The sequence below is a fragment of the Anas acuta genome, chromosome 4 (assembly GCF_963932015.1).
Source record: "Anas acuta chromosome 4, bAnaAcu1.1, whole genome shotgun sequence".
NCBI classification, from domain to species: Eukaryota; Metazoa; Chordata; class Aves; order Anseriformes; family Anatidae; genus Anas; species Anas acuta.
In genome coordinates, this window is record NC_088982.1 from 23,753,422 (window position 1) to 23,779,963 (window position 26,542).

Genomic DNA, 26,542 nt, shown 5'->3' on the forward strand with positions numbered 1-26,542 from the left:
TTTTTATCATCTGAGCGGTTTCATAATAGACATGCAAATGCCGTGAGTAATATTGCCAGGATTTTCATTGGTAAAACAAAAGTCCTAATTATTCCTTCTGTTCTTCTTTACTGAGTTGTTATCTGCATAAAGGAAGACAAGGATTGCATTAGAAAATAAACATCATGTTCAACAGATTATCCCTTATTCTGGCATTATTTTCCCTGATATTTACAAAATGTCTGTTATGAAACAGATCAAGTGATAATAGGGAAATGTAATAGGGAAAATAGCAATTGTTTTCTGAATTCAAGACATGAAATTACCACCTTTAAAAAAAAATGAAGAGAGACTGTAAGTGTAATATTTCTTTCTTTTTCTGTTTTTACTGTTGGTTTTGGGGAAAGAGGGGAGTGGTACTGAGCCAACTGTAAAAACATTCTCTATAGGCTTGGCCTGGACAGATTTTGTAAGTAAAATGTAAAACTTTAAGACCAAATGTTAAGAAGAAAACTATGTGGAATTCTTCTTAATAAGTAAATAATAGTTGAAATTAAGCAAGAATTGCTAGACAAAAGTTGATTTCACTGAGATCATGTAATATTTTGTTAATTGATTCGGTGCTTTGTTGCTATGGCTTTTGTGAGCTGAGGTTTCTGATGTATAACATATAGTTATTGGTTTTTTTGGATTGCTAGTACCAGGAACATGATGAAGCTTGCCTCGCTGGGATAGCTCAGATGTCCATTCGAACGGGAGATATCCGTCGAGGGGTAAACCAGGCCATCAAGCATCCCAGTAGGTTACTAAAAAGAGACTGTGGAACTATCCTGGAGAGTATGAAGGTATGCAGATGAACTAATAAAGCTAAGGTTGAATTTGTGAATACATTAAGATATTTACCTGTAATCAGAATTTACAAATGATATTATAATGATTTTCAATATTACAGCAATTTTCAGAAGCTGCTCAGCTGTATGAAAAGGGACAATATTATGACAAGGCAGCATCAGTATACATCCGGTGTAAAAACTGGTACGTACAGGTTCCAGGGAAGTGTTACATTTCTTGAGACAGAGGAAGTGCTGTGTGCTCTTTAGGAAAGAACAGATCTGTTAATACTGCATAATGTCTTATATTTCATTGATTTTTATGGTTCCCTCCTCCAAGCTTGAACAAGAACAGTGTTCACCAGATCTTCTCAAAAGCTTATGTTGGTTTAAATATAGTCTTAATGGAAAAGAAGGGTAGTCTTCCTGTTTCTTCTGGTTGTGTGATATGTTTAAATTAGTTACGTGTGGTTTTAAGTCCTTTGTGTATGTGTGTGTGTGCACGCGTGCGCACTAGGGATTTAATCATTTTATTCTTGTAGTTACTGTTCAGTTCATTAAATTTCCTTGGTTGTAAAATACGTAGCTGAGACTGAATATTCAGATGATTGGAAACAATTCTAAGTTTGTGGTTCAAATGGAGTCAGTATCATGAACTGTAGCAGCTAACATAATGTTCAATAATATTAACATCTTAAATGAATTTAGTTATTGTCAAACCTACAGTGGATAAGCACAATTTATGGAGACACTTAAGGCCTTAGTTTTTACCAAATTAAGTTTTATGCATTTTTAATATCAAGAGCAGATTATAGTAAAGATCAGAAATACCCCTCCTGTAGGTACAGTTTTAAAACTGTTCTGCTTCTGTAGATGAGTTGGAGAATAACAGAGACAAAAATGGTCAGTCCGGTGCTTCTTATGCTCATACGTCTCAAACAAAGAAGATACTGTGCTACTTAAGGCCTATATACCTATGAAGCAGTCTATAATTTCCAGTTCCATTACCATCAAGTGCAGCCTTCTGAAAATATTAAAGTGCCTTCAAAGCTTATACATTATGTTCAGTTACTGCTTTTTCTAACTCCTTTTCAATATCAATATAAATATTCGTGTTTTACTGGAGAAAATTTGAAATCAAAAATATTTCTTAAATGACTACTCTCTTGTCTATCTAGGGCAAAGGTTGGTGAGCTTCTTTCTTATGTTTCATCTCCAAAGATTCATCTACAATATGCAAAGGCCAAAGAAGCTGATGGCAGGTGTGTCTGCATGCTTATCTGCATTTATAAAATATATTATTATTGTTTATGGAATACATTGCTCTTTCTATAAAAGACTTCAAACTTTGCATAAAACATCCTTGTGAGAAGGGAGTCTGAAATCTGTAAGTTTAAGTGTTACATTAAGATTTTAACATAGTCTAAGGACCTACCACTGGTATAAAATATGTATTTTAATTGTTGTTTTGTTCTTTTGTCCCATCCAAGCATTACTGTCTTTTTAGCAAAAATTATTAAAGGTTTTAAGGTACTGCACCTAATGCAGGATTTCAGTTAGTAGAGCGTTGAAGTCTAATTTGTTTCTAACAGCTCCTTTCATAAAGCTGTGATTTTTAAGGTCATTCAAAGTGTGAGTGATCATGAAAAAAAATTATTCTAAAACAAATTGCTGTTACATCTTAACTGCCCTTGCAAAATACTGAATAAAGTGAAACTATTGGCTGAATGATAAAGCCCAAAATAGGTTATATTTAATCACAAAAAGTAGTTTTCTGCTTGTCTTTGTTTCTAAGTAAATGTGCTTCAGAATAATAACAGCTTATAATGTGAGACCACCAAAACTAAATGCTTGGATCGATAAGACTAGAAAATACTATTTATGTCAATTGCATAGTGTGAGAATGAGAAATTTCTTGAACTTGTTTACAGAGCAGAAAATAAAGTATGATTTTTGAAATTCTGCAACTAGCTATCTGTTTGGATTTTATTGTTCGCTCAGTCCCAAGTGATTTAATATGGAACTGATGGAACAGATTAACTACTTCTAAGATATACCCAAAGGGATGCTGGCAGAATAGGTCAAAAATACTGTTGTGGCAGAAATTCTTCTGTTGTCTCAACCTTCCATCTCCCAAGAGAAAATAAAGAGAGAAAAAAAAATCTTGGTAAATAACAGAACAAGGCTATTAAATGCAAACTGAAAAGAAGATGACATAGAATAACCTCTTAGAAGTAAAATACTGTTTCTTTCATACCATGCCATAAAGAGTTACTTAAAGTTAGAAAAACTGAAACCATTGCTTTTACAGTTACAAGGAAGCTGTGATGGCTTATGAAAATGCAAAACAGTGGGACAGCGTAATCCGACTGTATTTGGATCACCTTAATAATCCTGAAAAGGCTGTTAATGTTGTGAGAGAAACACAGTCTCTTGATGGAGCAAAGATGGTGGCCAGGTAATAATACATGACATAGATTAAAAAATCAGTCCCCTTTGAGAGCTATTAACTATGTTTCTTTCTTCCATGTTGTTGTCTGAGACTAAAACTGTGCTCAGTATATACATTCCACCCATATACATTCCACAAAATACAGTATGTTTCTTAAAATACTTAACTGAAGTATTCGTTTGTTTGTTTTGACTAGATTCTTCCTGAAGCTCGGTGACTATGGCTCTGCCATCCAGTTCCTGGTCATGTCCAAGTGCAATAATGAGGCTTTCACATTAGCTCAACAACACAACAAGATGGAGATTTATGCTGATATCATCAGTAAGTATTCCAGTTCAGTTGTTTGCTTGCAGTGTATTGTGCTATTCTTTTCCTTGCTTTAGACCAATTTGAAATGATAAGACAAGGGCCATGAAATCTGGGTTCCATTTCTGGTCTATTTTCAGTCACCATGGTTGGATTTGTCACCCTGTGTCTAATCCAGACCTATAAGCTAGGGTTCACTTTCAGCTCGGGTGTCTCCCATGATCCTCAGCATAGGTTGCTTTTAAATTCTTGACTGTGTTAGAGCTTTTTCTATTTATCTACGGAAGTAACGCATTTGTCTAGACTGTTTTCCCGTGTCAGTCGTGGAATCGTTTTCTTTGACCTTGATATATTTAGTACTATTTTTCTGAAACTTAGATTTTTACTAGTAAAATTGATTTTTATCCCCTCTTTTCCTTTTGTCATGGTTCTTCTTTTTTTTTAAACACGTTAATGTTACTTGTCCTTTTTTTGTTTCCCCTTAAGGCCCTTCTTGGCCTGCTATTGTCTCAGTGGGAGGTAAAAGGAGGGCTTGCTGAGAAGCTCACTATTACCTCAGGTTATCAAGTGGCCAGCTTGTTGATTTGCAACACATTTTCTGTTTTTCTCCACTGTCAGGCAGGCTTCTTTGTGGACACAGTTTCACATAAATACTTAAGTTTCTATGAAATTATCTCATGTTATTGATTAATCTCTTCCTTTAAAAATCTATTCTTGCTATGGTAACTATAAAAGACTGACTACAGTGAGTTTGGCTTTCAAGGTAGACAGTATTGTCCTATTATTCCTTATGCTTTCTTCCTTCTCTCCTATCCAGAATAGGGTTTTCCAAATTGTAATTTAAGTTGGTGGAAAAACTCTTTAAAACTTACACTGAAGAAGTGTCTGTCTTTGTTTTAGATGTGTACAATAAAATGGAAATTTGGTTAGAGGACTTGGTAGTATTCCCTGGTACTGCATGGTTAGGTTGCTCCTGATAGTCCTTTACCCTGCAATACAGATAAACCCTCATATTCTTAAACTGTGAAAATAATCACAATGATAATCTCATAATTACTTGTTCTGTTTTATTGTTGCCAAGACATGATGAAAAAAAAAAAAATAATTCCTGGGTCATAGTAATGCCATTTTATTATGTCCATTAAATAAAAAACAGAAATCCCATTACAGTGTAAAACCTATGGAAACAATTGTTACGCTGTGTTATTAGCTCCTGGTGTCTGATATTTAGTCTTTGATTAAGTAGAAAAACAAATGTGTAAGAATTTGAGTCTAGTTGGCATTGTTTTTCTTTGTAAAATAGGAATGTAATTCTTTGGTAGGCTTTTGCCTTACTTAATAAAAATGCTCTGCTATCATTGCTTTCTTTGTGTTGCAGGTTCTGAGAATACTAGCAATGAAGATTATCAGAGCATTGCACTGTATTTTGAAGGAGAAAAGAAACATTTTCAAGCAGGAAAATTTTTCTTGCTTTGTGGCCAGTATGCACGGGTCAGTACTTAAAAGATAAGCCAATGAGAGTTAAATGGCCATAGAAACTGTCCAAAGTACAGGACTTCCAGATTAGAGAAGTTCATGGTAGACGTTTTATCTGCCTTAACTGATATATGTACTTAGATTTTTTTACACCTTTTTGTATCAGAGTAAGCTCTCTATATTTATTATTGGATTCTATGAATTATACGGTGTCATGCACGTACATTTTTCAAACAGTAGAGGCTCCAGGTGAATCAACAACACACTATTCTCTGTGAATCTCTAAATGGCATGAATGTATAAGTAGAATTTACTTAGTTTATTTGCTTAACCAGTGAAGATTTGGTTGCTGAAAAAATAAGTTATTAAAGAGCGTTGCATATCCAAAGTTAAACCATTATTTTAAAAGAATGAAGTATTTCAATTGACAGTCCTGACACACAGGTCTGTCAGATGCTGCTTACTAAGTGTAAGTACTGTTTTTTGCAGGAGTAAGAGCTGGTGCTACCTGTATAGCATATGTGGTTATCCTGATGGCTGTAAAATACAATCAAGATAAGCATCCAGTGTGCCACTTTTCTGTCAAAAGACAGAAAGAAGCAACTTAATAAAAGTGAGGAAAATGTTAACTTTGTGTATCTCCGTTTTAACTCTTTTTTTCTATTTCATTCTAGGCATTAAAGCACTTTATAAAAAGTCCAAATACAGAAGATAACTTGTCTATAGAAATGGCAATTGAAACAGTAAGCAACTTTGTTACAACAACAACAAAATCTTATATTTTCAAGAGGTTTACTTTCACTATTGTTGCATTTTCTTAGTGTCAATATATCTAGTTTCATTTTTTAATGAAAAGTCTCCTTGTGTATTTTTCCTTTCTCTTTCATGTCATGATAATGTCTTCTGTCTTTATTTAATAGGTGGGACAAGCAAAAGATGAAGCCCTAACAAATCAGCTGATAGATTATCTTATGGGAGAGAGTGATGGCATGCCTAAGGTATTGGATTTCTATCACTGCTGTTGCATCCTGTTGCAAGGTCTTTTGAGTTTGTTTTGTCCTAAATTTTTTGGTAGCTACAGATTGCTTTTCAGCTTACTCTTATTAAGGAGCAATACACATACCATCACTCTTTGAGCCATTTCACCCAGTAACTCCATCTTCAGAAAGATAAGAAAGCAAGTAACTCTCTTAGTTACAAGCATCTTTCTTTAAGCTTAGCAGAATAGGTCCAAATTAATGCTCACACTGAGGAAAAGAGACAAATTTAGCAGCTAGCCAACTGGCAGCTGCCTTTCCCAGATGGTCAGTCAGCATGTGTGTCTCAACAAGCTATGGCACTGTGACATCTAGCAGAATGGGGAACTGGTCCTACTGTTGTTGCAGTGGAAGAAAGTAAGGCAGTAGTTAATGAATGAAGGACAAAAGCCATTTACACATCAACTTAAGACAAAAGTTGCAGATAGATTTTCAGAATTATTCAGCTCTCTGTTGTTTCTTAAGTCATCAGTGACTGTGTTCTCAAAAAGAGCTTACCCCATAGCAGTTCAGTTTTAAAATGGGAATCGAAGGGAAGATGTGCCACTGAGATCACCTGAAAATGTGCCTGCTTTGTGTGAATGCCCATATGACAATGAAACCCTTTTTTGAAAAAAAATCTCATTGGATTTCTTATTATGTGCAGGTGTTTAGTTTAAAGTTCAGATTCATCAAGTTAGTTTTATCTGCAAATAGAGGCTGCAGTTCTGTAAACTAAAATGGAGTTTCTGCTCTGTGTTGGGGAATACATATTTATGATAAAAAGGAAAATGAAATAACAGGAAGTACATTTGAAGGTTTTTGGTGTCAGACCTTACTAGTGTGGAAGTTTGATTAACAACAGGAAAATAAAATACTGTGGATGTTCATTTTTATGTTGTCATTCATAGGAAATCTTCCTTGGATCCTTAGAACCACTTTTTTTTTCTTGTATACAGTTTAGGAGGTGCTCTGTGTGCTAAGAGGCAGCTATGAGGCTTCTTTTAAAGTCATGCGATAAAATTTAGAAATGACCATTGCCCTTACTTCCAGTATTCCCGCTCCTTTGTTAATTGCAAAGCATTCACTGGGTGTAATAAAAGGCTTTTGGTAGACTATTTCATCTCTTATGTGTAGATAGTCATGTGGGAGTTGAAAGATATTTGCTGGCAGATTTTTGTGTATTAGTAGCCAATATTGGTTTGGTAATAATAGAAAAGGATAATTCACAGTGTAAGCAGAACGTATGTTAGATTTACGCTTGAAACGCAGGAAGTAAACTTTGACCATACTCAGTTTGTGATTTATTTTTTTCAAGGAAGATTAAAACATCCACTGTAAATACAGTGTTAGACATCAGAACATCAGCATTGAGGTTACAATGACAAACAGGTCTTTCGCAGGGTGACTGCTGGTGTGTCATCAGTGAGCCAAATGGCACTGCACCCAAGGTTTTCTGCTGTGAAAGCCAGACCTCAGGTGCAGGCACTGCAGTCTGCAATTTATTCCTCTGTCAACAAACTTAAGCTCTCGAGCTCAAACTCACAGTAAATATAGTCAGATACAAAATTATATTTATAGAAGAAAGTGAATTCTGCCTTACTGAGGGGTAAGGTTTGGTAATGATGGAGATGATGTGGTCTTGGCAGTAAGTCTGTTTCACCCCTAATGTTACAGATGTGGTTTTTGATTCTTTAGTGAGATTAAAAATTCTGTCTCTCTGCTCTCCGTGTAGTGTCAAGAGACTGGGGATTTGATATGTTAGATTTTTAGACACAACTAGATGGTTGATGGCTGAGTCAACCTGGCTTTGATAAAATTAAAATAAAGGAAAAAAATCCTCTGTGTCTATAGGATCTATTTTTATTTACCTTTTATTATTCATCTGTGGTTTGAAAGTTGAACAATAATATAGTTTTGAGAGAAGCAAAATGTAATGAAGCAAATGGAATCCAACTGCAAGAGACCAGAAGAGAATGAAGCCATTAGAAAAAAAGTGTGAAAAATCTGAGCAGCATCTGTGTAAGCAGAAGTAACTTCATATTTATGCTGAAAGTAGGGTGGATAGAAACTGTAGCGTCCTGTCTGTCTTCTGTGAGCAGCAGCCCAGCCATCTGGCTGAAACACGTAGTGCCTAGGATGGGGTAAGGGAAGTGAGCTACAGCATAATCTCCATAGTGAAGGGGTTTTTAAGATTTTACAAGACATCCAGCAGTCGTGTGAATGCCGTAATTGCCATATTTAACATTGTTTTAAAATTCAATGTAGAGCTTTCTTTTCTGTGTTTAAAAGCTCTTTCTTGTTCTTCTGAATGCTATAATCCAATCTGCCATAGTCTCTCTCAGTGAGTAACATAATTTTACTTTATTGACTCATACCTATTTGTTTAAAAAATCGACTTAGAAAGCAATTCACCCTTATCCTTATTATGCTACAGAGTCATACCAAGCACTTGGGGTTGGTTTTAGAGAATAGCAGCTTTTATGTGGTAGTATTTTTGTAAAGCTGAAAGTGAGAGTGAATTTAAAATAGCCATGCAGCAGAAACTTGCTAATCCTTTCGGCATTCATCTTCAAACCAGGTAATGGCTCAGAGCAGCCTGGTTGCTTTTCTCACCCAACAACCTTATGGGATTTTAATGAAGTACCGTATTAGCAAAATTGTTATAGCTAGCATAATTTTGCTACACTACTGTCTAATAATGAACTCTTTCTTTTAATGTGTTATTATGTTGACTATTGTATTTATTAACTTGCAGAAATTCTTAATTTTTCGTGTGTCCCCTGTTGTCTTTTTCGGGAAACATTAACTAGCAAGCTTCTGCTGTTTTACGTGTGCATATTTTCTAAGTACAAGTGGTTTAAAAAGCAAAACTAAATTAAAATTTTACCTATTCAAAATTAAGATCAGTTAGATTGCAGTAATTCTTTTTTTCTGAAGATTTTAGGAAATGTGTTGACAAGTGATTATTCCTTCCTCTATTTATTGCTTTTAAAACGACTAAGGTTATGATATGAAAGTAGAACGTAAGACTCACTTCTTCTTAAACACTTTCTACTTTTATATTTTCTTCTACGTACAGCTGCTGTGTCAGTTATTTAAATATTTTATTTAATGAAAAGACAAATAGGGGTATGGCAAGTACCATATTGGGTGGCTGGTCTTCCCTGGGACAGGATCCTCCTTCCTAGGCAGGAGAACAGGGAGATGCAGCCTGGACGGGGAATTGCAGCCTTCTGCTACCCTTGGTGTAGCAGCTGTCTGCGTCAGCATTAGGAGGTGTCAGGAGCTGAGGAAAATTACATGCTGACCTACCACTTTTAATATTTTTCTTTTGGCTCAACTCAGGGAACTCAGGATAAATAATATTCACTAATGGACAGAGTTGCGTTTGCTTTATTGTCCAAATAACTGTTTCAAAATTGTTAAATTAAGGTACTTCTAATGTTCTAACTTTGGATTGAGTGTTACTTAAAATTCCATTCCATCACTAGTTTACTTTCAGTCACTTAACATTTTGCCTCATATGGAGAGTTAAAAAAAAAAATTTGATTTGCCCTTTTTCTTCCTGTATACCAGTCTTTCTCTCTTGCTTTTATTTCAGTGATTTTTCTTCTGTTTTTTTTTTTTTCTTTTTTTCCCTGCCTCTCAAGTAAGAAGTTAACCTTTGCAGTTGTCTTCTTTATCAGGAAACCTTTCATATTTCTCTTCCTTTGAATTTCTTTTTTTCATTGTTTGAGACTTGCATACAAAAGCTACACAGTATTCCAGAGAACAGCACAACGTTGATTAATCCAATTATTTCTAAAGATTTTTTTTGTATTATTTTAACATAAATATATACTTTGAAAGTGTTTGGTTTTTACTAATAATATCACAGAATTAGTTGTGTTTGGCTTTTTTTTTTTTTTTTGGTTTTATTCCATTTTTGAAATCACTGATATAAAATAGTGGCCCTAGGCCAGGTTATTATTATTATTATTTTTAGTAATTTTTCCTTTTCATCATAAGCAAGGCCATGTTACCTTGCAGTTTGTATCTTGGCTGTATTTTTAGGAATAACAAAAGGGTTTTGAGGGTTTTCTCAAAGTACTCATGGAAGCGCAGTTCTCTTGATGAGTGTGCTAGAACTTTGGGTACCCATACTGCCATCTTGTTTTTTAAAGTTTTGGTTTGAAAAGATTTCACTACTTTTTTTGATGTTGGATTGCCAGTTCTTGGGTGAACCCTTTGCTGCATTTGCCATTCTTGAGTCCTGTTATATTAACAGTATGTAGTGTAGCAAATTAGAAAGTTTATGCACTTTGTTAGCTGATTGTCCCCGTAATTTTCAACTTTTTTATCTGTCTTGGGTGTCTGCCCTATTGTCCTGGTGCAATAAACACTTTAATGACCAGCTGTAGTCATCCTCATTCACGCTAAGCACTATCTGCATCTAGAGCCACAACACAACTTGAAGCATCTCAAGCAAAATTTTGGAGTCCTTTGGTTCTCTTCTATTGCCGTAGATGACTTTGGGTTGGAAGTTTTTAGCTTTCCACCCATAGGGGGGCAGCTAACCCAAGGGCCCTCAGAGGGTGTTCATCTGGCCCTGGCTGAGCAGCCAGAGCTCCCGGGGGAAATAATGTAGCGTGGCTGAAGCATGATGGTGTGGACAGCACTTCACAAACAGGGCAGCTTGTCCATGGCCTTTGGAAAGCATGGGGGTGGGATGGGCAGGTCAAGAAGGGCAACACCACAGTATGTGTTTAGTCAGTATTAACTGCTTTTGTATCGTTTACTTAAGGATGCCAAGTACCTATTCCGCCTGTACATGGCACTGAAGCAATACCGAGAAGCTGCCAGGACTGCTATCATAATTGCCAGGGAGGAGCAGTGCTCAGGTAAGCCTTTCTCTTCCTGATTTCACAATGTACCTGATGCTACAGCCTTGCAGTACTGCAGGTACCATTATTCATACAGGATTACACTGTATAATATATCCTGTATAGCCTTAGAACAAAGCTGTTCTGTAAATACAAAGTTTTTAATTATGCTCAAGTTTAGTTTTGAATTTGAAGTAGCCTTTGTGAAAAGACTGGGACTTGTAACTGCATATTACATGCTTGGAAAATAGAAAATTATGGAAGATAGCTGCATTCCTTATATTCAAGTAAATTTATTAATGGAGTCTAGCTGCAACTCTGCTTATCTGTATAGCACAGACGTTAGAACTGCAGTTAAACTACATGCAAGCAGTTTACTGATCCTTTAGTCTTCGCACATTTAAGTTCTTGATTTTTTTCAGTAGGAGATGTGTACAGGAGATGTTTTCTGCTGAAGGATCAGATACCTGTTTACTTAAGCCATGTTTTCCCCTGAAGTTAGAAACAGAAAGAAAGAAATCAGCTAATTTTGTTTCCAGCCTTTATTTCTGTCTCCTCCATTAGCTGCGTTTCTCTGTAACCATGGCGACAGCCCTACCGTAACACTGCTCACTTTTCATGTAAGTTAAGAAATATCTCTAAAGGAAAAGTAGCAGCCTCGGGGACAGGAGGACAGTTATGCCCATGTAAATTAACATTTATGGACTGCTCCTTAGCATGGGGCTAAGCTGGGGGGGAAATCTCTTATGCCCTTGAAAAGCACGATTTTCCAATTCATCATAGCAGTAAATAATTCATTTGTGCTAATTATGTAAGCAAGAAATGTAAAGGCTCAGGGGATTAATTATTCAATTCACTAGCTGCTTTGAATCTGAAAATACATTCCTAAAATGCAGTACCCCGAGTTGTATGGCATATTCCCTGCCAGTATCGATGTGTTCTGCAGCAGCGTGTACACAAGCAGTGCATTTTTCTCAGTAAAGTCACCTGTCTTGCAGTAACCGTTTCCTCTGCAGAAGCACAGGTTTAGATTTTCCCCTCTTCCTTCAGGAGATTTCAGCGAGTTTGGTTTTGAAATTTTCACTAATGTCGTTTATTCTTTTCCTTAAAAATCCATTAAGACTTAAACATAAGCCTGTACTGTTGGGTGTTTCCCTTTGGGTGTGCCACTTTATGTTCACCTGGTTTTAAGACTGGCCATGCTATACTGAGAGTCAGTAACACAGCATGAAAAATTAATGCTGTTTTCCAGCAACCAATTCTGGAGTGATACTCAGCTGTCACATCAATACAGCAGCTTGATTCAATGGCAGTCTGTAACGAAACAAAACAAATTGCTTTGTAGAGATGTAGAGAAAAACCATTGCTGAAACAACTAATTCAGCTGTGTTGATAAGTCAATGGAATCCTGTGGTTTCTGGAAAATCTGGGGCAGTAACCTTGAAGCAGTGTAATCTAGTGAAGTAACACTCAATGTAAATCATTTCTGAAAGGTTTGGGGCTTGTTCGGTTGCAGAGGGAAGGAGATGTCAGAGGAAATGATAAAGTAGAAGTTCTTTACATTAAAATTTAAGCAATAACTTTTAAATACCTGACACTGAAGAACGGAAAAAGGTAACAGGTCTCAGCGCTCTGATACCCTCATAGAACCTTTTCTCTATTGTGGGAGCAATGCATTGGATACAGTATCTTCCATTTTTTAAGCTTTATTATGCAAAATTGTCATTTACACGTGTATTTTGCTGCTGTTAGACATCTTCTGCAAGAGTAATTTTTTTGTTATTTAACTCCCTGGCTGATACCGCTTAGGATACTGTGACCAGCAGCTGCTTCTGACTTCCCAAAGAAATTGTCATGCAAAGGTTTTGCTCTAAGAGTCAATATAGCTTTCTGTCTAGCTTCTTTTTATGATATTAGTCAAGAAATTGTTATGAAAAGTTAAATTTACTGTTTGGTATTGTTTGTTTTTAAGGAAACTACCGAAATGCACATGATGTTCTTTTCAGTATGTATTCAGAATTAAAGACCCAGAAGATTAAAATTCCTTCTGAGATGGCTACAAACCTTATGATTCTACACAGCTATATTTTAGTAAAGGTATTGAACTTAAAAACTGAGTTTGCACATCTGTTGCACAGTGTCTGCTTTACTGAAGTGTAGGTATGGATGCATACTCTCTGGAGGCTGCAGTTAATTTGCTGTTTGTTGTGTTCCAGGCTCATGTGAAACGTGGAGATCACATGAAGGGAGCGCGCATGCTCATACGTGTAGCCAACAACATCAGCAAGTTCCCATCACGTAAGTACTGGCAGCATAGTACTTAAAACAGCATAGACCATAGTACTTTAAACAGCATAGACCCAGATTAGTGAGAAATTCTTGTAATCAAAGCAGTCCTGCTGCCAGGCTGCGCTTCAGAAGTGCAAGGCAGTGAGAGGTGAAAACATAATTTTTTTGGTTATGGGAATTGCAGATTTGTGCAACTGCACTGTGAGGCAGGAGACAAACACTGTCATTTTTCATCAATACTTGTTAAGCCCTAGTAGCTCAAAGGCTTTCAACATTAATATTGGTAAATAAATACTTGGCATTATTTCATTCTGTTGCAGACGTCGTACCAATTTTGACTTCAACAGTAATTGAGTGTCACAGAGCAGGACTGAAGAACTCAGCCTTCAATTTTGCTGCCATGTTGATGAGACCTGAGTATCGAAATAAAATAGATCCAAAATACAAAAAGAAAATTGAAGCAATGGTCAGGTGAGCTGCATTAATGTGTGTTTTCAGGTGTACCTAATATCAAGGTTTTATTAGCAATGTTATTTTTTCTCCTAAAGCCTATGGTCTAAAGGCTTGCCCTGGCTCTCCCCACCCCTTATATTCTCTTGTCATTTGGTCCCAAAGTTCTTCTGGAATTCTTTGATGCTGGCCGATATTAAGTCTCAATATTATTTATGAGCTGGCATCAACATCATATTTTATGAGCGTGCTGAACAGAGAAGTGTCCTGTGAGAACCATTTATCCTATCCTGCTTAGTGTCTTTTAACCATTTTGTTTTAAATTCACGCAAGGTCCATCCCTGCTGTTGGTTGGTATTTCTAGAAAATTCCAGGAAGCTTCTAAAAATAGGACATCAATTTTAAAAGTTGTGTTGACTTGTCCTTAGTCCATCATGCTTATCCATGCCTCAGGTTTCTTAAGTGGAGACAAAAGAATAAGCCACTGCAAGGCACAAACATGCTCAGGTTAAGTATATGTGAAATCAGTCTTCCTACAAACTGTCAGGATAGCATGGGAAGCCACCTCATTGTCTCAAAAATTGCGAGGCTAAGCATTAGAAAAAAGTATCCCATTCATTTCTAAAATGAAAAAAATGCTGAAAGTAAATCTAAGTTGGGTTGCCCAGGGAAGTGGTGGAGTCACCATCCCTGGAGGTGTTTAAAAGACGTTTAGATGTAGAGCTTAGGGATATGGTTTAGTGGAGGACTTGTTAGTGTTAGGTCAGAGGTTGGACTCGATGATCTTGAGGTCTTTTCCAACCTAGACAATTCTGTGATTCTGTAAATTATTTATCTATAAATATGCCCAAGAACATTAAACATTAATAGGCCATGTAAAAGCCCTGGAAAAAAAGAAAAAACACCCTTCTCTTCCACCTCCCCTTAATGAGGTGCAGGATGTCTGGCCAAGCAATTGATGAAAATAAGCTCGTGATGCAGTATTCACCCAGCAGGATGGCAGTTTTAATTCTTGTTACTTTGTGACAAAAAAAAATTGAAAGAAAGCTATCAAAGTATCAAGATAGCTTTTTTTTTTTTTTTTTTTTTTTTTTTTTCTTTTAAAGCCCTAACCTATCTTGTTTACAATTAGACAAAGACCCAATTCTGACTTTATATAATGGTGATGAAGCTCAGGCGATAATTGCAGGAAATTATTTGGTAGAACACAAAATAGGAACTGGGAGCCATGCAGCTAGCTAAGAGGAAAAACACTTGCTAAGTATCAAAAGCATTGTAAAACATCTTCGTTCGAGTTCAGCGCTTGCATTTTTATTCACACTGGTGCCTTACTGCTAGGCGTCCTGACACAACCGAGGCAGAAGAGCCAACGACAGCCTGTCCGCACTGCGCCTTCCAGCTCCCCGAGTGCGAACTCCTGTGTCCCGGGTGCAAGAACAGCCTGCCTTACTGCATTGCCACTGTGAGTGCTGGCTGGGATGCTGAACGCAAAGCTTTTTTTAAATCCTTCTAGTACTTAAAAATAGAACCTTCACTGTGTTTTTAGTTTCAACATAAAGTTTGTTTGTTTTTTTCCAAACTGTTAACGAGTGAAAGTCATGCTTGCCTTCAGCTGTCACTGAAGGAACACCCAGCAGCAGCCTTGGCTACCACCTACCTGATGCTGGCCCCTAGGGGCTGACAGTAAAAAATTAGAGAGGTTCTGGGAGGCTTCACCTCCCTGAGACAGCAGCTTGTGTGCCAGGACTGCCCTGAATGCCCCTCACCTGCAGAGCTGGGTGCAGCTCATGTGCGGCAGAGCATTACTGGTGGATGTAAAAGTGCCCCTTTGTTTTTTGGGCAGGTGCTTGTGAAGCTCTCCTCCCCTGAACTTCAAGCTGCTAGGACTGCTTTTATAAAAGGGAAAGGGACAGGCTCCTCAGAACTCTATTGTTAGGACCACCCAGAATTTAAACAAAACCCTGCAAGTGCCCCAAACTTAATTATTGGTTTGTTTTTTCAGTACTACCGATTACAAGAATGAGAAGCCCTAATATTTTTGTTTCAGAATTCTTTACAGTACATTGAAGAGGCATGGAATGCATTTCCCAGCGGCAGCGCTATGCCTCTCACTGTTACCAATATCATTACAAACGCTGTTTTTACAAGGTTGAAGTGATTTGTCATACTAGAATTACAGAGTAATCACAGATTAACTCCAACATTCCATGCCTGGTTAAGTAAACATTCTTTATTAAAACTAAAGAATCAGTCTTACAAAAGATATTAATAATAGCTTTTTTTAAAACTATTGGATTAGTAGAATATTTCAGAAGTACTATCTTAAGGGAAAAAAAAAGTTTTTAAATACATCTTTGTAAGCCAAAAACCAAAGTACCCGTTCACGTACATTTCACGTAATTAGGCTGTCTCTTCGCTATAGCTCAATTACATCACAGCTATTTGTAGCATCGTGAGGACTGCAGAATTTTCTAGTATCTTTTGAAAGCATCAGAGTTTACTGTCGCATATTGTATTAGAGCATAAATTGCTGAATACAGTTCAAGGCACTGTTGCATGTTATAATGTTGACCAACCTATATGAGTTCTCTGCATCAAGAGCAAATTGGAAACCATACCAAAAAAAGGAAATAATCCCTGCTTCAGGTCAAATGCACCCCTCAGGCTCAGGTGATGGGGCTTGGGGACATTTTTTGCATGTCATGTAACACCAAAAAAACAACCCTCAGTAAATGTATAAACAGCCCTCTCCACACAGGTTTGCAAATAGCATTACAAAATTGCCAAACTAAAATAATTTTAAAGTGGTAATTTAGTACTTTTTTTTGAAAAAAAAAAATAAATAAATACAAATAGTAATGAAAAAGCTTTCTCCTTCAGAGCTCTTTTTCTAGTCACAGAATAACAGCATTATGGTGGGGTGGTGGTGGTGTTTTTAAATTGTTCAAGACCTTTAGGATGCTGTTGCTTTCTTGCAGTAATAGATCAACACCTCAGCCCCCAGCCTGCTAGGACAGTACACACCCTTTAATAACTCGTTGCCTTTGTGTGCAGGGCCGGCACATGGTACAAGATGACTGGACAGTCTGCCCCCACTGTGACTTCCCTGCCCTCTATTCAGAATTCAAGAAGTAAGTTGGGATTTCTTATTTCATTTTTTCTGTTGGTGGATTCCAAGCTTAGTTTGTTCATAGTTTAGCAGCAGAGTTTCCTTTGGTAATTAAAAACAAGTAAGCCTCTGAGGGTGGGAAAAAACCCTTACCTGAGCATTTCATCAAACATACTGCCAGAACATTACTTTCAAGTGAACCAGGCACAGCAGCAGCCACCAAAACAAGAATCTGCACATGCTAACACCGCTCCCACCACTGGTCCCTAACACCCACCTGTGTGGGAATGGGCTTGGGTAGCTTGTTCTGCAGTCAGTAGCTGCTTCTCCAGAAACTACGTTCTAGCCCCAATACTTTCTTTGTGCTCTTAATGGCCACATTTTCCTCATGCCCCTGTAAACAGCAACCTTCCTCAAATGTTCAAAAACAAAATACTTTTCTCCACCTAGACAAAAGCACGCATTGCTCTAGCCTTTATTTTTACATACTGAAGGTTACAGGTTCTCTAGTGTTAGACCTACTATTTGATCTGTCACCCTTCTTTTAAAACAGCATGTTACAGAGTGAAAATATATGTCCAATGTGTTCTGAAAGAATTAACATTGTTCATCTTAAGAAAATCAGTGACTGCACACAGTACCTCAAACAAGAAGACACGGACCAGTAAGTTCAGGTATGTACAAGAGACTGTGTTCATGGTGTATTGTGTTTGGGTTCTTTTACTTGCTTGTTTTTGTTTAATGGGGCTTATTCTAGAAGATATTTGAAGTCTCTCCCAGCAAGGAAAGCTCGGGGTTCCAAGAATTTAACTTAAAGCCTATCTATCCCTCAGATCACTCAGGTACAGATTTATCACATATTTGCACTCAAGTGCACACAGCCTGGTAGTTTTTGGGACTGCAAGTAACCTAGCTGCTACATCATTCCCCCGTGAGGCTTTGGAACCAGTTTATCATCTGCAGCAGTCCAGTTTGATGTGTTCCTGGACCCCAGCTGTGTTTTAGTGGCACAGGGAGCAATTTGGAGATCTCAGCACATCCTTCTACTGATCAGCCATCAGATTTTAGGAAGATGGGAGCAGGGAAGAGCTCCTAACTAGAAGGAACAGAACTGAAATGCAGTTTACGTGACCTTATGCTGTAGGTTTCCATAATAGAGAAACGAGCTGCACAGTAAGTTCCAAACATACTTAACACGGAAGCTATCACAGGATAACAGCAGTGTAGTATTGACTTGACATGCTTAATTCAAAGAATGAGACCAAGGCTTTGTCTGTACCTCACACCTGGATTGATCCAGCAGTTTGGTTTTGTTGAACTGGTAACTGAAGATGCATGAACAAAGTTCCTCATTTAACTTAACAGTTGAAGGCTGATGTATTAGTGCAGATACCATATATGCAAACTTTGTCTTTATAGCTAAGTAATGGGAAGTGCTATGGTGCATGTATATATATAAATTCACAATACTGACCTTATTTTTATATTATTTGTTCACAGAAGATCACAGTGTGCTATCAGAGTCTTCACTGTGGGGTCTGACTAACTGTTCGTTTGTTTTCAGAACAGCCTGTCTTGCTCAGCAAGCTGCAAGGAACTCTATCACTGCATCACACATTTTCTCCACTGGGATTTAACAACCATATCACTTCTATTTTGTGATAATCTGTAAATATTTAGCTTTTGATAAATTTTGTACTTTGATTTATTATAGTAATAAACACCATTGATTAAATTAAAATCTTACCAAGCAAAACTTAAATTTTGTCTGCACCAAAGGCAAGGGGCACCGTGTGAGGGGGGTGGCAGAAGACTTAAGTATTCTCTTATCCAACATCAAGTGAGTTTTTAATCACTAATTTCTATTTAACGGTGTCTATTAAACAGGTCTTAGTAGTTAGTTATTCTGTTCTAGCTTTGATTAAAGATACAACATTTAGTTCCAAACTTTGAAGAGGCAGTGCTTAAATCCCTCACTGCTTTTCTGCGTCTCTAAGTGAGCAAAAGTAAAGCTAAGGAAAAAAAAACAACCACATCCTGACATATGTAGAGAAGCCAGAACCTCAAAAGGAAAGGAAAGAGACAAACATTCCAGGAACTTAAGCAAAATTTTAAAAAAACTTGCGTGAAACACCTTTTATTGTAATCTTATATACTGCTTAATTCCTATAATGTACAAATATGCAAATCAGATTTTTTGCATCATGTACTATTTACAAGATTTCACCACATAATAACAGGGGATTTATAAAAAAAATGGAAGTCCTACGAAGACGTAGCAAAACCACCAGGTAACTAAGCATCACATTTGTATCACGTTCAGGCACCCTGGTGCTTCTTTTACAGGAATATTTATAGCTTGTAACGTAGCACGTTAAGAGTAAGTACAGCACTGCATAGTGTGAGAATAAGTAGCTACATCACCTCTATAAGAGGAGCATTTTCAACGCGCTGGTTCTACCTTCCCAGCTACATCAGTGGAGCATTCATGTTCCTGACAGAAGTTAAATAAGCAAAGCCACATCCAGAGCAAGACTGTGTTTAATGTCTTGTTTTCTCCTTCCTTTTCCCTTCTTTTTTTGTTGGTTCATCGTTTTTCTCTCTTTTTGGCAGCTTGGAAGACTTCGCCTTCTTTTGCTACAAACAGAATAAGCAGGTAGTTTAAAATTCAACTGTAACCTGACAAAGAGCATGTGTCAAAAATGCAATCAATGGGGGAAAATAGGGGGGAGGTTTGCCCATCTCTCCCCTCCCCTTCCAGGAATCACATTATAGACATTTTAGTTAACTGAGAAAAAGTTTAGCATGGTAGTTTAGCACTGAGGAAACTAAGTCACCTTAATCATTGCATCGCTTTCAACGCTGTCTTGCTCATCCTCATCAGACTGGGTCTCATCCACATTCAGGTCCTCACTCAGTTCAGAGGTTGCCATGGATGCTGACTGCCTTTTAGATGTCTTCACAGAATTCAGGGAATACGGAGTCAGATGTGCCTCTTTGTTGTAGGCACGCGTAAAAGCGGCTTTGACCTGTGAAAGGTGGGGGGAAGGAAACACTGAGCATCAGCTTAGCTAACCAACTCTAGCCAAGAGTCTACCTCGCCTTTCCTTTGGGGGTGATGTGACCAGAAGGTTGTGGTTTTTTGTTCATTTGTTGATTGTTTTTACAAAAGGATACAAACAAAAATTCTCAAAAGGAAACAGGAAAGCATTCAAGAGCAGTGCCAGAAGCTGATAGAGCTTGCAGTCCAGAGCCTGCATGTAGAAAGCTCCTGCATGATCCTGCTTTCCCTTTCCCTTCTCTGTTCCACTCCCCACTATGCCTCTGACACAGCAGACTCCCAGTGATCCTCTACCTCAGAGGCAACATGAAGGACTGCTGAATGAAGCACAGCCTTTATCTTTTAGGACATGTCCCCAAACCCTTACTAGCACAGTTGACAGCTGAGCTGCAAAGGGCTTCCATGGTCTCAAGTTATAGTTACTAAGATGATTTTTTTTTTTTTTTTTTTTTTTTTTACATCTTCCCTAGCTTCAGCTTTTCAACAGCATATCCATACAATGACTATCATCATAAAGTTTCTTTTTAAAATACGTAAGATAAAGAAAACAATTTACTAGTATTTACTAATTTTTACCTTGGAATCCAGCTTTGAAAAAGGACTGGGTTTGCCTCCCCACATGCTTATTTCCATGATATTTTCAACATCTTCTTTCATCAGGCAGTAAGAGTCCATGAAGGTTATAGCTTGTTGTACACCATCTGCTCCAAAGTCTTTCAAAGGCTGGACAAGTGCATCCCGCAGATAAGACAGGTACTCCATGTTTACTGTCCTCTTGCACATCTGGGTTCTTGGTCAAATTGAAAGAGAAGTCAATCTCTACAGCAGCTGACAGCTTGCTTCTAAACACAACTGACCTGTAGGTGGGCAGGTGGGCTCTCACCAAATGGTGAATCAGCTGCCTTAAGAGTTAACTGCAAGCTGAGTTGTATGGTTTTGTTTTGTTTTTTTTCCTTTTGCCATACCTGGATTAGGAATAACCTGGTACAAGGAACTCAGCCTCCAAGAAAGTCTGGGGACTCGCAATCACAAAATGGCTCGGGTTGGGAAAGATCTTAAAGATCATCTATTTCTAACCTCCCCTGCCATGGGCAGGGATAACACAACCCAACTTAAAAGCAGAAAAAAAGCCTCTAAAGAAGTCAGTTAACTATATTAAAAGTGCCACCAGATATCCCTGCTGATTTAAACCAGAAGAGAAGAGTCAGTACTACCTGAGACTCATGTGCATTGCCAGTTCTTGGACGATACGTTCATGTTTGCCTGTTGATGAAAATTTCCCCAGCCAGCTGGGAAAGACAGGAAACTGGGACATGTAACCTCTCATCAGCTCCCCGGGGAGAACACTCGAATAAATAGCCTGGGAAAAAAAAAAAAATGTAATATGTGCCAAACTTAAACCACAATGAATTTAGTCTCGCTGACATCAAGACATACTACTCCACTTGTTCAATTGGAAGTAGGTAAGTGAACACAGAAAGCTCCTCACTCTAAACAGCGTGTTTTAAGAGAACTTTCCTTGTTTCTTTCATTGTTTTTTTCATTCTACCACTTTCAGCTTACAGCTTCATCTCTTGTACCACCCTATTTGTTATGCTCTAAAACAGCTGTGAAGTGGTCTGGGTTTTTAAAAGCCTTTACTTAAAATGGCTTGTTTCTCCTGTCCAGTTCCGAGTACAGTCACGCAAACAGCTGACCTCACACAAACAAGTGCTATCATCTCCAGCAGATGGACGTGGTGAGGGAGACATTTCAGAAGAGCACAACTACTTACAGATCTCTAGTACAAGGCTACAGGAGCAACTTGTCTGCTTGGACCCGCACTAAGCAGGGTGGGCATGCACTCAGTGACCTCCCAAGGTCCCTGCCAGCTTTATCTATGGTACATTCTCGGGTGCCAGACATGATCCTTTAACACAAATCTTGTCAACGTTTGTGATCACTGAAAGAGGTACAGTGAAGAAACTTCAGTCCTCTGTGCTTTAGGAGAAATACTGGCCTGGTAAAAGGCTGGAATAGGAAACAAAGCCCAGTAGGCTTGTAACCGCATGTCAGAACTCATACATGCCACACATCCTCACACTTTATAAAGAAGGTTCAAGTTTTTCAATGTTTCAGAGACCTCATTTCATGAGACAGCATGGGTTCAACCTTGTACTTATGTGGAAGCTGCTCTACTCCCCAGCAGAACAGAAGAATACTACATGAAGCATGAGCATAAGTCGTAAAATTACACTGAAACCCTGGTTATGAAGGATCAGCCTTCTATATTGCACACCCATACCGTAAAGCACATAAAATGAGCGTTGAACGCTCACCTGTGTTGGTAGAAGGTTCCAGTTTTGCTTGCTACGAATCTGTCTGTCCACTAGATCACCGTCACATATACTATCAGCTGCTCTACTCAAGAGCATCAAGTGCTTTTTCAGATCTCCCCTGAGGAGAAAAAATAGTTGGTGTTATTACATAGCAGAAACATCCATATAGGTTTTAGTTTAATTTCACACCCCAGCATGAAACTGTCAATTGAAGGTATAGAGTAACTCACCCAGCAGCTGCTGGTTTCACATGTACATAGTTCTCTTGGACAAAAAGAGGTGCTAGGGAATAGTCATGGAAGAAAAGGTCAGATTTGTCTATGAGAGACATACGGGAAGCCTCCTCTCCAGCAGCAAAAACCTTCCGGACAACGTCAAAAGGGCCCTAAGTAAATATTTCAAGAAGTCACTGGGTTGCAAGTCAAACACCAAGACACAGCACAGAATTACTACAGTGATTGCACCCAACAATATCTGGGCTCAGCAGCACAAGCTCAAAGTTTTTTATTCTACTTTTAAATGTACTTTATGAATAGCATTTTGCCAGTTTGGAGAAGTGAGTTTTACTTCTGACATTATGAGAATTTTCTCCTAAAGAAAAGAATCAAAGTGCAAAGTAAGAGCTTTGTAACTGCATCTTTCTTAGAAGACCAGTATATCAAAAAACATACTCTGTCCTGGATTTACTGCTCTTCGACTATCTGTGACAAGCTCGACATTTTCTCAAAAACATTAGTCAGCTCCTTGCATCTAGGCTATTAGTGCTTTATTTCAGAAGATGCTTATAAAGCCCAGTATTTGTATCAAAATGTCACAATAAAAGCCAGTCCAGTATTTTACACTCACCAGTTTGATATCCTTCTTAGCTCTGCTGGCATCTGTTTTGGCTTCATCATAAGTCAATGATTTATCTTTTGCACACCACATATTAAGATTATGTAAAACCTAGAGAACAAGAGTGACAATTTGGTAGCATAAAAGCACTTAAATGAAAGACTAAGACTTGAGCAGAAAAAAAAACAGGATCCCTATACCTGAAAATAATAGCACCATTCAAATACCACACTGAAGTCACAGACTTCATACTTTCTGAACTAATACTAATGCTGAACTGGCACTGACCTGTCTGATGTCTTGATTTGCTGCCAGGATTATCTCATGCATAGCAGGTGGTGGAATTTTTAAGCCTTCTTTAAACGCAATAGACATCATGGCACCCTGTAACACATACAATTCTCTGAGAAATTGTCACCAGAAAATTCCCATTAATTCCTTTCCTCTACAGAACACATTGACACATCAGAGAGTTGCATTTTTTTCCCTTTTTGAACCAAGTATAGTTTAAATAATTTTCTTCTAAAACACAAGTCAGCCCTTCTCATTGGTATAAAAACCATAAAATGTAAAAAAAAAAAAAAAAAAAAAATGATATCTAAAAAAAGTCTTTGGATATATTTAAGATAGGTTTCTAAATCTGAAAGGCTTTGGAATCCTTGAGTCTTTCTTCCCAAAGAAAGAGACAACTCTGCTGGTAAAGCAGATACTCAGTGAGGTAATCCATTAAGTTTCAAGCAATGTTTTCAATTCTGTAAGACTTCTGCCACATGGAGACTGAAGTTGCTGATGGTAATTCAGCGTAGGCCACAGAGCCATCCTTCTTACCTTAATCTGCTCTAGACGAGGTCTCTGAAAACGAAGATCAAAACAGTAGTGGACCAAGGAACGAATTTTAGGATGGTTTCGATCATTACACATGCAGATGATGGGTATTTTTGTGTGTTTAATCAAACCGATCAACTCCTGCAATTTAAACACATTACAACAATCACATCAGGTACCTCAGAAGAACAATTAAGATGTCATACCAAGCAGCATCAGTCCCTGCCTTAAATCAGATCCTTGTCATATTCAAGCCTATAAAATACTTGCTGCTGTGATTTCCACACTGAAAACTTCACCCCCCTTTTCCTACTTTAGATGCACCAGTACTGCTGCAGCTGAATAGAATAACAAGCAGGTATCTGCTTCCACTACCAGCGATCATGTTTTGACCATTTTTCAAGAAGCAAAAAAGATAAATAGTCCAGAGTACAGCTGTCCACCAGACGGACCAGATCAGTTCATCCAAAGATCAGTCTGACCCAGCCTGTGCATGCCCAGAGGGAGCACTCTGCTTTTCAAAAACACCTTGCCACAAACAATAAGGAAGCCCAAAGAGCTCAGCCCTGAGGCTTCAGCATTAGTGGACTGACCAAAGCAAACTTTGTTTGCTCTAAAGAAGGTGAAAATCAATTTCATGATTCTTGCAACATAAATACCTGTATTTGAGCTAAAGGTCTGTATGCCCTTTATTGTCAAAGTACTGCATGTGACCACAGAAAATCTTCAGAAGCTAAAACCTGAGTTGCTGAAGGGAACAAGTACCAGTTGCAGAGCCCATGGGACAAATTCACCTGTCCAGAAATAAACATCTGCAATGGAAACTCTTGAGTTTGTTACTAAAGGGTGTTTTTTTTTCCCCCTTCTGTTTTTAAAACCAAACAAAACAAAACAACGTCTTTTCTCCACCTCTACCACTCCATAGTTGTTTCAGACTTCTGAAGTCTGAAGAACAAACTTCTAAAATAGGTACTCTGGAGAATCTACAGACCACAGGCTAAGGACAGTAGATTGGCATGAAATATGGTGTGCACTCTCAGCAATGGCATAGCCAGTAACTGTAGCAGTTTTACCTGAATCCCTCCTCTGTCTTCATTGCCTGCCATACCATCCACTTCATCCATGATCAATACATGTTTCCCGCTAACTGATGAGGATGTGCCTGAAAATGAACGTGGACAAGAGAATGAGATTGCAATATTTTATTCCCACAGGAATAAAACAGGGGCTTGCTCAGAGTTTTACCCCACCCTTCATACTGCTGTTAGCCCAACCCACACAACTGAAGCATTGTTGAACCTTTTGTTCTTGTTCTACCACTTGCTGATACAGAATTTGTGTTCACAGAACAGAGCTGGCATTGCGTTTCTTCCAAGAGTTAAACCCCATGCATCACAAGAGCAACTGCAGAGCTCCTTAGTAGTTTGGGCTGATTAATAACTGATTCTCTGATGCTCTTCCTAACACTGCTGTGCAGGAAGGAAGCTCTGTCCCTCCCGTAACCACACCCTTAGCACAAGAATCCTCCTTCAAACAAACATACCAGAACAGAAGTCTTTGATGCTGGTGTTGTTAAGCGATTCAGCAACTACTTCCTTTAGACTGTTCTTACTCCGAGTGTCACTGGCATTCAGCTCCACGTAGCTATACCCCAGTTCCTAGTTCAGACACACAAAAATGAGAACAGATCAGTGAGAAGAGTGTAAGCATACTCAATTAGAAACAACATTTTGAGAGTTGAAGAAGAAAGTTCTTCTAACAGCATTTCCAGATCTAATTTGCAGCTTTGATTTCTTTCTCCCTTTGTACTACTATTCTCTCACACTCCAAAAATACTTACAACAGGACAGGGAAGAGATGTGCCCAAAAGAACACTTTTTTTTTTTTTTTTGCATAAAGAAGTCAGAGGCACAGATTTAGCTGTGAAAGATTAACAGAACTATGAGCCGAGGCTGACTAAGTTCTGTACTATCTCCAGATACATACTGAAATCTTGTGTTCAGAGTCAGAAGAAGAAACATGCTGCATGCCTCAAAGCTGATGGAAATAAAAACTTAACTATTTAACAGCTAGAAAATACATGGCTCCCCCAGCAGCCCGACCACTGCACAGCAGGGCTGGGCTGGCTGTCACTCCCTTCAAGACCTCAACCCAGCTGCTCCTTTATCAGCAAACTCTCCTGCCAGGGGCACACTGTGCCGCAGCAGCGTGCTGCACACAGCTTTGTTCCTGGGGCCTGGATAACCCAGTTTTGTCAGTTGTGTATGGGGAGCACAGTGAAATCCTCTGCAGAGAGACCCAAGGCAGCTGTGAGCAAGCTAAGTTGCAAACTAAAGGCAAAAAAAATACCACGATAGCATAGAAATGAGACCAAATCAGCACACCCAGCTCTAGGTGTGGTATTAGCCAGAGAAATTCTTAATTCCATATTTTAAGAGAGTTCTTGCAAGTCACTTAAGAACAAAATGATCTACAAAGTCAGTAGTAGTGCTTAGCTTTAAGGGCATTTTTACAGTATGGAACCCCCAGCTGACTCTCATGAAACAGTTGAGCACAGTGTAATACTAAGTTCACAAATTCCTAAATTCAGATTTAGTAACAGACACCCAGCCCGGTCAACTTTGTTCATCCTAAAGAGACATTTGAATTTGAATCAGTCTGGGAAATCTTTGTTAGATGCATTAAAAAAATCACAATCAAGGAAACTCAAAGTAAAGAATGTCTTCCTTTTA

General features: G+C 38.2%; 2 protein-coding genes across 7 annotated transcripts in view; one reads left to right on the plus strand and one right to left on the minus strand.

Moving 5' to 3' along the window:
- WDR19 (WD repeat domain 19) overlaps window positions 1-18,513 on the plus strand; it is a 38,794-nt gene extending 20,281 nt beyond the window's left edge. The window contains exons 22-37 of one of the 3 annotated variants that reach the window (XM_068680117.1): window positions 678-824; window positions 932-1,014; window positions 1,988-2,071; window positions 3,121-3,267; window positions 3,458-3,582; window positions 4,946-5,058; window positions 5,718-5,786; window positions 5,964-6,041; window positions 10,846-10,942; window positions 12,897-13,021; window positions 13,141-13,222; window positions 13,534-13,684; window positions 15,002-15,125; window positions 16,718-16,794; window positions 17,326-17,446; window positions 18,337-18,513. In XM_068680117.1, the coding sequence (XP_068536218.1) occupies window positions 678-824; window positions 932-1,014; window positions 1,988-2,071; window positions 3,121-3,267; window positions 3,458-3,582; window positions 4,946-5,058; window positions 5,718-5,786; window positions 5,964-6,041; window positions 10,846-10,942; window positions 12,897-13,021; window positions 13,141-13,222; window positions 13,534-13,684; window positions 15,002-15,125; window positions 16,718-16,794; window positions 17,326-17,440 (1,617 nt within the window). In that variant the 3' untranslated portion in view covers window positions 17,441-17,446; window positions 18,337-18,513. Of the gene's footprint in view, window positions 1-677; window positions 825-931; window positions 1,015-1,987; window positions 2,072-3,120; window positions 3,268-3,457; window positions 3,583-4,945; window positions 5,059-5,717; window positions 5,787-5,963; window positions 6,042-10,845; window positions 10,943-12,896; window positions 13,022-13,140; window positions 13,223-13,533; window positions 13,685-15,001; window positions 15,126-16,717; window positions 16,795-17,325 lie in introns of all 3 variants that reach the window. The other 2 variants (XM_068680118.1, XM_068680115.1) reach the window with 2 other exon arrangements.
- The window catches only part of RFC1 (replication factor C subunit 1), a 41,712-nt gene continuing 31,665 nt past the window's right edge, over window positions 16,496-26,542 (minus strand). For all 4 annotated transcript variants that reach the window (XM_068680121.1, XM_068680122.1, XM_068680120.1 and 1 more), the window contains 11 exons: window positions 25,354-25,468; window positions 24,884-24,972; window positions 23,814-23,951; window positions 23,274-23,369; window positions 22,998-23,096; window positions 22,382-22,536; window positions 22,152-22,269; window positions 21,048-21,193; window positions 20,410-20,623; window positions 19,610-19,801; window positions 16,496-19,409 (listed from right to left, as the gene is read on the minus strand). In XM_068680121.1, the coding sequence (XP_068536222.1) occupies window positions 19,314-19,409; window positions 19,610-19,801; window positions 20,410-20,623; window positions 21,048-21,193; window positions 22,152-22,269; window positions 22,382-22,536; window positions 22,998-23,096; window positions 23,274-23,369; window positions 23,814-23,951; window positions 24,884-24,972; window positions 25,354-25,468 (1,458 nt within the window). In that variant the 3' untranslated portion in view covers window positions 16,496-19,313. The remainder of the gene's footprint in view (window positions 19,410-19,609; window positions 19,802-20,409; window positions 20,624-21,047; window positions 21,194-22,151; window positions 22,270-22,381; window positions 22,537-22,997; window positions 23,097-23,273; window positions 23,370-23,813; window positions 23,952-24,883; window positions 24,973-25,353; window positions 25,469-26,542) is intronic.